The sequence below is a fragment of the Suricata suricatta genome, chromosome 8 (assembly GCF_006229205.1).
Source record: "Suricata suricatta isolate VVHF042 chromosome 8, meerkat_22Aug2017_6uvM2_HiC, whole genome shotgun sequence".
Lineage (NCBI taxonomy): Eukaryota > Metazoa > Chordata > Mammalia > Carnivora > Herpestidae > Suricata > Suricata suricatta.
Genome location: NC_043707.1, coordinates 116743428 through 116756267, shown reverse-complemented (window position 1 = coordinate 116756267; position 12840 = coordinate 116743428). Strand labels below are relative to the sequence as shown.

The following is a 12840-nucleotide window of genomic DNA, read 5'->3' as shown; positions in this document are numbered from 1 at the left end:
ACTCACTGAGCCCAGAGTTCATTTCTACAGTTAGAAGGCTGGTGTAGATCCTGCTCAAACCTCCAGGTGCCCCGTGGTGTGGCTGGCCAAGGGGACCTGGGGATCTGGACAGACTGCACACAAGCCGGACTCCCAGTGTCCTCCTGGTCGTGTGGCATTGAGCTCAAGGCCTCTCAGGTAGCCTCCCCTCCTCCAGCACTCCAGGGGGCCAGGGTAAAGCCAGGCACTCCCACGGGCACTTCTCCTTCCTCACTAAGCTTCTCCTTCCAACACTTTCCCATCCAGGACCCTCCAGGCTGGGTAATAAGATTGGAGTCCCTTCTACAAAGCCAGAGCAAGCTCCTAGTACCCAGAGCCTCGGTGTTCTGCAAACAAGGGAAGGAAGGAGACAACGGTGCCTGCCGGACCCCCAGGAGGCAGAAAGGCTGTTCTAAGAAGATGAGGATGTCAGTCCTGTGCTGTGCATGTGCTTCATCTTTGGTGAGCCAGCCTCACCGAGATCCTCCCCCTACTAAGGACCTGTCAGCTAAGCATCGGCCTTCCTCAGGCCTGGCCCACTCACCCCTGCCCACGGACCACACCCGTCCCGGAGTCCCCGGTGCCCACCACATGGGAACCATGTCCACCCAGTAGCACAGTTAACACGGTACAACTGTTCCCTGCCCTCTCGCTTGGTACTCAAACTACGGGGGAGCAGACAGAGCAAAAGGCTTTGGGATGAGGATGCAGCTGGACCAGAGAGGAGAGGCCACGGCAGAGCCCACTTCCCCAACCACAGCCCTGCACATGGGTAGCCAACACTGCCCCCCACCCTTAAACTGCCCTTGGAAGTAAGGCTCAGGCACTATCCTGGAATGTACCAGCCCAGGGGTAAGTGCTCACAGCCCTCCCACCCCCCCACCCGCCCCCAGGCCCTGTCTTCCTTAGAGGACTGAGAGCAAGGACTTCCAGGCTCCCCAGGAAGCAAGCAAAAATAAGTCTCAACAAACACTTTACTGTGTGAGTTATGGCGTCTAGAGGGCTTTTCCCCCTTTCCTTATTCCCAGCCTTCCCTGCTTATTCAAAACCAGCTGCTTATGTTTGTAGCACTGATTCGCTATTGGCTACAGAGGGATGGAAGAGAAGGGAAAGTGGATCTTACCCCAAGAACCCGCGACGCACTCAGAAAAGCAATGCCTCCCACCCTAAGGGAAGGATACGGGGTCACATGGACAGTCAGGGCTGATGGCCAGGGGTCAGTGGTGCCCACGGACCACCTCAGGAAGGCAGTCAGTGAGGTCCAGGATAGGTAAGCAGGGACCGCTCTTCACCTGAAGTTCAGAGTGTCTGTCCACAGGGAATGTGGGCAGAACACAAAGGGCGGGGCCCCTGCAGACATCTGGTGGCAGCTGAGCTGTGCACCATCCCTCCCCAAGGAAATCTCAGAGCTGACACCAGTGTCTTGTAGAGAGATGTGTATTCTTTTTTCAGAGTTTGTGTTATTTTGTTAGAATAAGGTTTCTTCATCTTTCCACGGGAGTTTCCAGCACCTGAGTAGCTACTGAAAAACATGCCCTCCCCTCCCCCACCCCATCCAAATGCACTCACAGTATCACAGGTAGTTTTTAGCTAGTCCACGGACCCCTTTAAGTCCTAGGTCAAGATGGCCTATCTGAGATCCGACAGCACCCTTGGGAAGAAGGGATGGTAAGGTTTTGCATCCCACTTCACAGATTTGGAACCTGAGACACCAGTGCCTAGGTACCACGGTCACCTGAAGACACACTGGGATAAAAACTTGCTCTCCCAAATCTGGACCATCTCCCTGAAATGTGCCCGTGGCTCCAGGGCAAAGCTTGAAATTGGCTCATGCTGACCTCAGTCTGTGTGCTCTCCTGTGGCTACAGAAACAGCGAGTCCTGAGGGCCAGGGCCGTGGCTGGAGCCTGCCCTGCAGACGCCTTGCCTAACCGTCAGCTCTCCACGTCCCTTCCCCTGCTCCCCTGGCGGAGCACAGAAGCAGGGCTCCCGGCTGCCCTCTGTAATCAAGGCCAGAATGTTTAGAGCCAATGGTCCCCAGAGACAGAGAGTGGAGTCTTGAAAGACCAGAGAAAATGCCACGGCCAGGCGCAGTTCAGTCATGGCCCCTCCCCTACCCCTGCTCCCTGCCCACCCCTGCACAGAGCTTTGGCCGCTTTCCATCCTTCTCAGGAAGTACTTCCAGCACCTCAAGGCAAGGGGGCATGTAGATGTGAGGTGAAACGAGGTTAAGACTAAGGGGAGAAACAGAGAAGGAGAGGACAGCAGAGAGAATGCAGAAGAAGCAGGGAGGGGGAGCAGAGGGAGAGAGAAGCAGAAAGGAAAAGGAAGGGCAGGAGGAGGTAAAGCAGAAAGCCAGTCATCTGGGGGGTCCCAGATCAGGGAAAGCTCTTTATCTACACTCACTTTCAGAACAAAAACAGAGGCATTCTTGGGAAAATCTCCAGTGCTTTCATGTCCAGCCTTCTGGGGTGGCCCAGAACCTTCCTGAACCTCTTCCTAAGCTCTAGCCCAAGAGCCCCTTAGCACAGGCTCTAATCAGTTGTTTCCAGGGTGACATTTCAGCCCATTCCCCAGCCCTTGGGATTTAATCTTTCAAACACCAATAACAGAAACATGTTCCCACAGACGAAATCTTCTCATGGCCAAGCAGAGAGCCCCCAGCGCTGCCCCACGGGCTCGAGCACAGGCACCTACCCTCTAGCCGGCTCTTTGCCCAGTCAGATCCAGGGACCCTGGGGCAGGGTCTTGCCCTGGGAACTGGACGTGGGGCCCTGCAGCCTCCAAGACCCCGGCTGGGGGTGACTGACTCCCAGGCAAGGAACAGAAAGAGGGCTGTCTTAGCAGGTGGAAGTGATTCAAAAGGAAAAATAAAGAGAGAAATGTAGTAGTAATGACTCCCTGGACTGCAGTTGCAATGGGAAGTGAGGGAAAAAGAAGAGGAAGGAGGGAAGCAGGGAGAGAAGGAGGAGGGAAAGGAGGAGGAGGAGGAGGAGAAGGCAAAGGACAGACCCCGGGGCTGCTCACTGGCCCACAGGTCAGCGTGTCCATATGCAGAACCCGGGACGGAAGGAGGCGGGATTGAAGGGACATCATCCCAGCATCACTGGCTTCCCCGCGGTCACAGAGCCAGCGGGTCTGACCCCAAGTGGGAGGCTCAGCAGGCGGACACTTACACACAGATGTCTTCTGGTTGTTATCTTTGCTGGGCATCAGTTTCACACCTCGAGACTTCAACTCGATTTGCTTCTTGACTAGAGAGGAGGTAAGAGGGAAAACAGTTTAAGTCGTTATCCGTGACTATGAATGGAGTCCTTCTAGAATGATCCTTTCTCTTGGCTTGGGATATTCCAGGGCAGGTCAGAGCCAGGAGTCCCTCTGGGTGAGGATATACCAAAGGGGGAGTTCAAGTGCAGCAAGGCTCCAAATCGTCACCCTCCCTGTATCTACACTCTTTGCAGTGTGACTTTACAGTTATTCCCATTAAAAAGGTGGAGTCTATTTCTTCACACCTTGACTTTGGGCTTGGCCATTGGGATTTTGAAGGTCCTGACAGGTCTGAAGCCTTGAAAAGTGCCTGCTGGATCAGGCTTGTCCTCTCGCAGCCCCGCCATCACTGGGATAAGACAGGGCTGGTCCCAGGAGGATGAGGAACCTGGGGAGCAGAGCCAGTCAGCTTTGCCAAGCCCAGCCTATACCAGCTGGCCTACTGTGGGCAGGAGAAGCTAAGTCCTAGAGGTCCCTGGGGGATGGTACCTGGCTCAGGTGGTGGCCTGACCACTGAACTGGGTTTTGATACCATCTATAAGTCCAGTCCACAGCTCATCAGGAGTCTGCCACACAGCACAGAAAAGGCACCAGAGCCCAAAATGCACAGTTCCCAGGCCGCTCCTCTGAACCCGTCCACTTCCTTTGTGTCTGCCTGCCTGCCCCTATTCCCCAAGGCATTCTGCTGGCTCTAAGGGCTTCATCCTATCTCCAGTTATACTGTGTGGTGTATCTGCCATAGACCTCCATGCCACCTCCCAGCTGGCCCCTGCCAGGTGACTCAGCCCCTCTCAGATGGGGACCCAGCAGTGGTAGTGGCAACTGTGTCCAGGCACTGCCTGTGTGCCAGACCCTGGGCTAAATGCCTTTCAAGTGCTTTACTGGTATGAGCATCCTTGACATGTCTTCCCCCACCGCCCCCCCCCAAACACCATCTATCAGGATCCATCAAACCCTTCCAAGTATATCCCAAGTGCAATTTCCACATCTGCCACCCTGCTCCAGGTCTCCAGGGTGCCTCTCCTGGTCACCGTGGCCTCCCATTCCCCTCCCCCCACATAGTCTAATCTCAACACAAGAGCCAGAGGGATTCTTTTAACACATAAGTCAGACCACATTACATCTCGCTCAAAACTCTCCAGCGGCATCTTGCCTCTCCTAAAGAAAGCCAAAGTCTTTTGAGTGGCCTTCACAGACCAATCTGCCCTCCCAGCACCTCTCTGACCTTATCTTCAACCTCAATCACTCTTCTCCAGCCACACAGGCCTCCCTGATGCTCCTAGAATATGCCAGGCGTGTTCCTGCTTCAGCCTGCCGGCTCCCTAAAATGCTGAGGGTAGGTATCCTCATGACTCTCTCTTTCCCTGGAAGGCTGTGTGCAAACACCACTTCCTCACGGAGACCTTCTCTGACCACTGTTTACAGCTGCATCGCACCCCAGCTCCTCTGCTCCCTTCACTACTTTATCTCCCTAAACGTCTAACTCATTGGATTGCTTGCTTCATCATTTTTGTCACCCCACATTGTAGTGTAAGTTCCATGAAGGCAGGGATTTTTGTCTGTCTTGTTCACTGGTGCATCCTCAATGCCTGGAACAGAGTCTGGTGCATGGTGGGCCCTCGACAATGATCTCGTTTGCTCCTTATACATTCAACAACCTTGACCAGTAGTTACTATGCACACTTGATGGATAATAAAATTGTGGCTCAGAGTAGCTCAAGTGATTTGTTATAGGTCACACAGCCAGGAGGCAGCTGTGCTCTTCGCTGAACCTTGGGGTCTTCTCTTGTGACCTGTCCCTAGAGCAATCCCAGGGGCCCCGGTAACTTTCTCCAGAATCTCTCCCCGACCCCAGCTCAGGCCTGGAAAACTCAGGTACCCACTCTGCACATGAGGTAACATGCCAGTCCCAAAACTAAAGCCCACGAGGATCAGGTATGCAAGAGCCCATCTCTCAGTCCCCCTCAGTCCCCCACAGCCTCCAGCTCTGCCTGCATCAAGAAGTTCCCCAAGGGTTTGTCCCCTGGAAAGCTGCTAAGCTGAATGCCTGATCCAATTCAGTTACTACCACAGAGTCACTGCTTCCCAACGTGCATTCAAACACTTTTTATAAATGTGCATTACCCTCCATGTGTATCCAGCAGGAAAATTTCCAATGAACACTAACGTGGACCCATTATCAAACAGAGGGTATTAGTAGGGAAACATGCATTATTCAAGCCTAGCTGATACAGTGCAGTGAGGGAAAATCCCTCTGATTCAGTCATCCCTAAGAGAACAGGACTGGTCCCAATACTGCCGGGATAGCTCAGGCTCTTCTCCTGGATGTCCCAGCACCGGGGCTGGGGTGGGGAGAGGGGTCTTCATGACTCAGTGCTTCCCACTCGAGGTGAGGTCTGTGCAGATGGCTCCAGGCACCTGGCCAAGAAGGAGGAGGGGAGAACCTTCCCAATGCCTTGTTTCACGTTCTAGTGTTCTCTGGAGGAAGGGAGATAAGGAGGGACCAGTGCACCAGGAATGCCATTCCCACGGCCAAATGCTGCTTGAGTTTTCCATGCAGCTGCTGAAGGGGGAGCGTGAGACGTGTGTGGACATGAAGGGGTGGCTAAGAGGGAGCCTTTCTTCCTCTCTTCTCATGGGTGTACTCAGAAAGGGGCTCCAGAAAGAATCATTCCAATTTCTGGGCCCATTCTTTCTACTTAGTCTTCTCCAAGATGGACTGGGTAACCTGACTGGTCAATGCCTTATATGCCTGGGGCCACTGTTAGCAGTGGATAACATCCTCCTCCTCCCAAGCAGGAAAGAGCTCCTGTCCTCTCTTGTTTGCTTCCTTCTACCTACCACAGGATGGAACTCGTTACAGTGTGAGAAAAAGTGAACAAGAAGGAAACTGGGAAGCTTCAGGGGACTTCTTAATTTACATATAAACTTTGTGAGCACTCATTCCCCTGAGCTGGTCTCAAAGATGCGTTGCCCATGCGTGTGCACCACACACGAGCCTGGGGAAGGCAGGGCCCGTGCTCTCTGGAAAGGATTCCTCACACAAACAATGGAGCCTCTAGAAGATGTATGTCCAGGCTCAGCTGATCCAGGCCCAGTTTCTGGGGAGGGGGCCCACACCATCCTGTGTGAATGGGTCAGGAAAGTGTCCTTGGCTGGGGATAAGCCCTTGGCGAGATCCACATCACCAGGGATGTTGGCATCAAGAAATCACCTCCGTATGTTGGGGCCTCAGGTTTTGAACACACCCAAAGATGTGGCCACACTCTGAATGATATACAGCTAATTTGTCTTTTAAATGGTTTGGCCAAGTAGATGGTGAGTGATCAGGGAAAAAGGAACACTGTGGGAAATTGGCCACAAAATGGCTCGACGAAGAACTAGTTCAACAGTCCCAGGCAGACCGGGTGTGAAGCAGCAGAGAACAAGGGCAGCCCCCCCTAGATGTCTACAGATCCCTACTGACAGACATCAGAAATGAAAGATAAGTAGCAAGGATCTAGAGAGTTTCTGGCATGTATTCATTCATGTTATTCATCTGTTCATTCACTCATTCATCCATGGAGTGCTCGCCAGTATAGGGCCAATGATATTACACTGAAGCCCTGGTCTCTAAGATGGATTTTGTAACCATACTGCATCTGTCGATGCACTGAAGACACAATGGAACCCCAGGGCTGGCTACACGTGAATGCATACCCCAGATGAACACACCCATGCACATATATCCGTGTACACGTACACATTCGTGTCTACAAAGAGCACCTGCACAACACATTTGTGTACTCATGTACACATGGCTACAAATACTCACATACAAAATATAATTCACACTTGTACATGCTTTTGCACTGTCTGTGAACAAAGTCAGGACTCCCAGAGAAGAGTGCTGGCTTTAACTGGTTGATGGAAATCTTACTAGGTGCATTCATCTCCTCCGAATGATAATGACTACAGGAGACTGCCAGGCTGCTCCATTCATCCTTTATATTCTGGTTAATTACAAGACATTTCCCCGCTGTTGTAAAGGTTAGCGGGACACATGGTACACATTTAGCTAGAAGAATCTGGCAATACAAATGCCTCTCTAGTCTGCAGCATGAGTTATTGGGCTGAGCTAGCAGGAGACAAGGACCTGTTAGCAGAGGCAGGGAGGTGCTCAGCCTGTCTCCGAGGCTCTGGGAATCACAAAGCAAATGGAACCTGCAGCCTCTTCTTGCCCCCATGAAGCCAGACCTCCCTTTACAAGGGGGAGCCCCTGCACTAACCCCGATCACTCCCCTTTCCTCACCACTTGACTGTCCTGATGGCTGGACCATCCCTTCATCTCCCCACACCTGTTCCTTCACAAACCCAGGTCAACCAACCTTAGAAAAAATTCCCAATGTGTATCTTTCTTTCAAAATTCTAAGCCACTCCTACCCTAAACTCACTCTTTTTTTTTTGGCTTGGATTTTATTCACTCTCTGTAAACCATCCCCAAAACTGTTGCAGAGCATGAGCTTTTCAAAACTGGAATCTGATTATTCCCTTAGGAAACTCAGGTGGGTATGCATCTTGCACTCTGCCCCTCCCTTGTCATTGAGGGTCTGCCTCCTGCCTGGCCCCCGGCCCTGAGCAAACGCTTTCATGACTCACAGGTCTCTGCTAGACAAAGTTAGTGTCTAGCACACTGGCTCCTGATCTCACTCAGATTTATGCCACGGATGTAAGCTTTGCTGCAGATGCTCAAGATCTAAGGCTTCAAGGTACGGACTATGGAGAACAAGCAGGAAGAGCAGTGATGTGGAACAGAGCTGTGGAAGCCTCAATGTCACAGAAGTTGAGGTGTCTGTTGCCAGGTCAGCTTACCTGAAGGATAAATATAAAACTATTGCACCAGCCTTGACCAGGATGTTGCCAACACACAAAGAAGAGAGGCTGGGGAGCACCATTGCTGCTACTGTACTGGCATGTTCCATGGCCATGGAAGGCTTCAAAAAGATTAGCAAAGCTGTTAATCCGGTGGAAATCAGAAGAGGTGTGATGTTGCATGTTGATGCTGCAATGGCTGAACTTGGGGAAAGCCTAAAGCTGTGCTATTTTCCAAAGATACTGCTCAGTTTGCTACAGTATCTGCAGATGAAGGCAAACATATTGGCAGTGTCATTTCTAACGTGATCACAAAATTTCAAAGAGCATCCTCACAATATTGGGAAGGAAAACACCGAATGATCAATCAGGAATTGAAGGCACAGATTTCAACTAAGATTCCATAATCTCCTTACTTGAATAATATATTCAAAGTTCAGAAGTGGAAATTCCAGGATAATTAGGATTTCCAGCATCTGGCTCATGGTACCCACACTAGAAATTGCCAATGCCCAGTGGAAGTCTTCGGTTATGACTGCTGACAATGCTCTCACTCCACTTTCTAGGAACAGGATAGAAGCTGGCTTTTGGGTCATAGTAGCCCAAGCTCCAAGTTCTAGTGTCACAGACAGAACCCACAAAGCCACTGCTATTGATGGCGTGGTGTTTGGAAGAGAGAGCGGGCTCTGAAGTTTTAAGCTCTTTTGCTTCATGACTTAGGAAAGGTTGGAGAGGTTATTGTGACTGAAGATGATGCCACATTCTTGCAAGGGAAAGATGACAAGATTCAAAATGAGAAATATTCAAGAAATCACTATGGTGACTGTGGGAAAGAAAAGTTCAAGGGGACATCTGGCTTTCGCTTCAGATGGCGTAGCTGTGCTGAAGACTGCTGGGACAAGGGACGTGGATGGGAAGGAAAAGAAACAGCCACAGGTGCACTGAATAATATAAGACCTGCTACTGAAAAAGGCAGTGCCTGGGTGCTTTGCTTTGGTGCCTTCCAGGTTTGAATTTGCTGCTCCGGCTACTGAAGAGCCAAAAATTGCTACAGGAACAATGAAAAGAACGCTCAAAATTCCAGCAGTGACCACTGCCAAGAATGCGGGTGTTGAAGGGTTATGGACGGTTAAGAGAATTAAGCACAGTTCCTCAGAAGCTGGTTATGTACTATGCTGGGTGATGTTTTCATCAGCCTGGCTACAGGTTGTAAGATGTACAAAGCAACTAAAGGTTCTAAGAAGTACTTTGTTGGCTGCTGCTGGTGTGGCCTCCCGGCCAAACTCATGGCCACTAGAATTCTTGAGGAAGAAAAGGATCCGGCCTGGTAGATGGCAGGCAATGGCTTGTTCTAATTTCTGGAATAGTGCTTTACCATTGTTAATGGGCTGAGAGGCGGTCTTCACAAGCAACTTGTGAGAAGCTGGCTGGAGAAAATGACCAGAAGAAAGATGTTTAAGAGGATCCCTATGGCCATTGGTTGTTGGTTTCAGTGGCCTTGACAATACTGTTTTCTCTACCTGGCACATCTTTTCCCCTCTTCTCTGCATGGCCATCTCTCATGGTTGAAGGCCTGACTCAAAGGCCATCTCCTCTCTGTGGCTGTGTCTACACTTCAGGGAGAAGTCACTGCCCTTACAGGAGTTGGTTCAGACATGTGTTGAAACCCATATCACACTGCAATGTCATGTCCCGTCCTCCCAGCTCTTTGTCCCCTGAGCCCCTATGTCTATGTCCTGTGCCTGCAGAGCCCGGCACACAGACGGTTCCCTTGAACAGTCTGATGACTGAGTGGATGACTGAACAACTGTTAGAAGAATATGTGCTTTGAATTAATTTCCTGGTAAAGGAAGTGAGGTGAGGAAGGTGTGCCGTATTTTGTGTTCAGGATGTTTTTGGTTCAGGCTCATTTTGATTGCATTTAGAAACTTGGCTTCATGGACCTCCAGCCCTGGGCTCCTGAGCCTGGTAGCAACAACCCTGCGATTTGTGCAGAGGCCCCTGGAGGCCCAGAACCTAAAAATGAGGCTGGCAAGGGTTTAGCCACTTAGTTGCTGGACAGGTATAGGACGGAAGAGTCTGAGTGTGGACCATAGGCTGCCTGAGGCACTTCTGCTCTGGTCTGAGACTAAGACTCAGTCACAAGCAAGAAGAAACAAGTTCATGTGGAAAACAAATGCTTTGGTTTGTTACTATAAAAAGCATCTCGATAAATGCAAGTTGGTTTCCAATGGACAAGTTTATTCTGCAGACAATTGAGACTTGGCGTAGGACTTCTAGAAAGCAGAGGGGCCGATTCGCTCACTGTGGAATATCTCCCGACTGCTATTTACCAGAGTTAACTTGACAAGATAGGCAGTGGGAGGGACAGCAAAGCAGGGCTACGATTTGGCTAAAGGTTGGGGGGTGGGGGAGGGAGGGGCGCTAGACAATGACCATCACCTCAGAGTGGCAGCAAAGAGCCCATGTCCTAGAGGCCAGAGCCACCAGCTCAACCTCTCACTGTACAAGGGCTTCCCCTTTTAACAGGGAGACTGGTGACCGCTGGCGTCGGAGGCTTGAGGGTTCCATTTCCTGAGCACCTGCCATGTGCCAGATACATCACTCGGGTCTCCTTTAATCGCTGGCAGGCCCGTGAGGTTAATATTATTCCCCCTTTATAGACCAGGAGGGCAACAGTAAGGTATGCTGCCTCTCTGCCAGGGAAGACTCTCACCAGTTGCGATTATTGGCCGCTGAGGGCATTTAAGAAAGGCTCTTCTCACTGTTGTTCCTTGTAGGCTTGAAGAGAAAGCAGGGAAGCAATTAATGCTCTGAGAAGGGCTGAAAATAGTCCTGGCCTGGAGGCAGAAGAATTGATTACATAACCTCAGTGGTCTCCCAGAACTGGAAGCAACTGTAGTTTCTGTGGTTGCCAACACTTCTGGTGCAGAAGCCTACCAACGCTCTTAGGTAAATGCCCACCACACAAAACAAATCAAAGAGCAATAGCTCTGGTTAAAGTCGGTGCTGTGGGGGGTGAACCCGGACCCTCCCCCCCCCAACCAGTCCCTATCAAAAGAGCTGCCGGGAGAACCCCTCTGGCCTCCAAAGAACCCACTTTGCAAACCACTCTTGGGCTTGCTCCTCTCAGGTTACACATTATGTGGGAGTCTCCTGCCTACAGAGGGGATCAGTGGCCTCTGTCTCTATGTTGCCTTAAGTCTTCACACCTCTCTCTGCAGCCCACACCCTTGTCCGGGCCACAGACTGACCAACCAGCCAGCTTCCTACTAGACAGCCTGCAACCCCTGAAATGCCAACCGCTCCAGAACCGACATGTCCCAAGCAAATCTACTCTCCTCTGCCTCTGCCCGACACCATCTTGGTTAATAGCCTCATATTTTTACCCATCCACTCAAACTAGAAACCTCTGCCTCCTTCCTCCACCCTTGTCACTCTGGGATCTAACTAGTGAAGGAAAGTGACCATGGAAACTCCTCTTCCAGTCTCTCTCTGCCTCTGCCTAAACCCTGGATCCTTGTAGTCTCCAAATTCTCGGACTCTTAAATGTCCTCTCATTTTCATCTGAGAGCAAAGAGCTTCCTAAAATAAAATGTGATCACATCTCCCGCTTACTAAAGACTTCTGATCCCCTGTCTTCAGGGCAGCTTTTCACAGTGTGGCCCCTTCCTCGTTCTCTGACCTCAAAACCCCCTGCCCCCACTGCTGACCTGTGCTCTGGACAGCAGGCTTCATGCTCGGTCGGCACATGTTTCCAGTGAGAGGCCTGGGAGCAGGGGTATGAGGCTGCGGGCCGTCTGTCTCAGCTGCAGACTGCCCAACCCTGGCCCAGGAGCACTGCCGCAGCCTCAGACCGTTCGTACGTGAATGAGTGAGGCTGTGTTCCATAAACCTTCATGTACCGATCCTGAAATATGCATTTCATACAGTTGTCTTGAAATGTTCATCTTCTGATTTTCTGCTTTGATCTTTAAAAACATAAAACCCATTCTTAGCTTGAGGGCTGTATGAAGACGGTCAGATGGCTGCATCTGGCCTGTGGGCTGTACTTGGCCGATCTCCGCTCTAGACACACACAGGTGTCTGGGGTTCCTTAGACTCAGTGCTTTCCTGTCCCGCCGACTGCACTCTACCTGCACCGCTCCTCGCTGCCTGCGTGGCATCTCTCCAAGGACCACACTGATGTCATTGCCACTTTTTTTTTTTTTGGCTTCTTTAAGTGCTTCCAGCAAAACTAATTACTCCTTTATCTCTCATCCTAGAACCCTTCACTGGGCCTCCATTATAACTCTTATCTTGCTGCACACAACTTCTAGATTTATGCCTGTTCCTCTCTTTAACTTGTCCTCCTTGAGAGCAGAGCATCGCCTGGCTGTGTCCAACTTTCTCTTCTGCCACATGGTAGTTGTGTCACACAAAAGTGCTTGTTAAATTAAACATGCTCTCCTGCCTTCTGACAGCTGGCTTGAGGCAGAGTCACACTAGAACCCTGGTCCCCTGGTTCCCTGTGGTCGTAGTTAAAATCGTGTCTGGCCAGGAATAGCCCTAAACTCTGATCAGACTGAGACAGGAATGGAATGTGCCATGTTTCAGGTTATTTGTTTATTTGTCCAATTTATGATTTGTTTTCTAAGAAAAGAAGTGTCCACCAATACATTTTGAAGGGTATAATTATTAGCTCTGAAATGCCATAAATCACTTG

The 12840-nt window shown here is 50.8% G+C and overlaps 1 protein-coding gene across 1 annotated transcript in view; it reads right to left on the bottom strand.

Annotated features, from left to right (window-relative positions):
• CSMD2 (CUB and Sushi multiple domains 2) overlaps window positions 1-12840 on the bottom strand; it is a 590124-nt gene that overhangs the window by 301053 nt on the left and 276231 nt on the right. The window contains exon 9 of the mRNA XM_029945853.1: window positions 3194-3271. Coding sequence (XP_029801713.1) covers window positions 3194-3271 — 78 coding nt within the window. The remainder of the gene's footprint in view (window positions 1-3193; window positions 3272-12840) is intronic.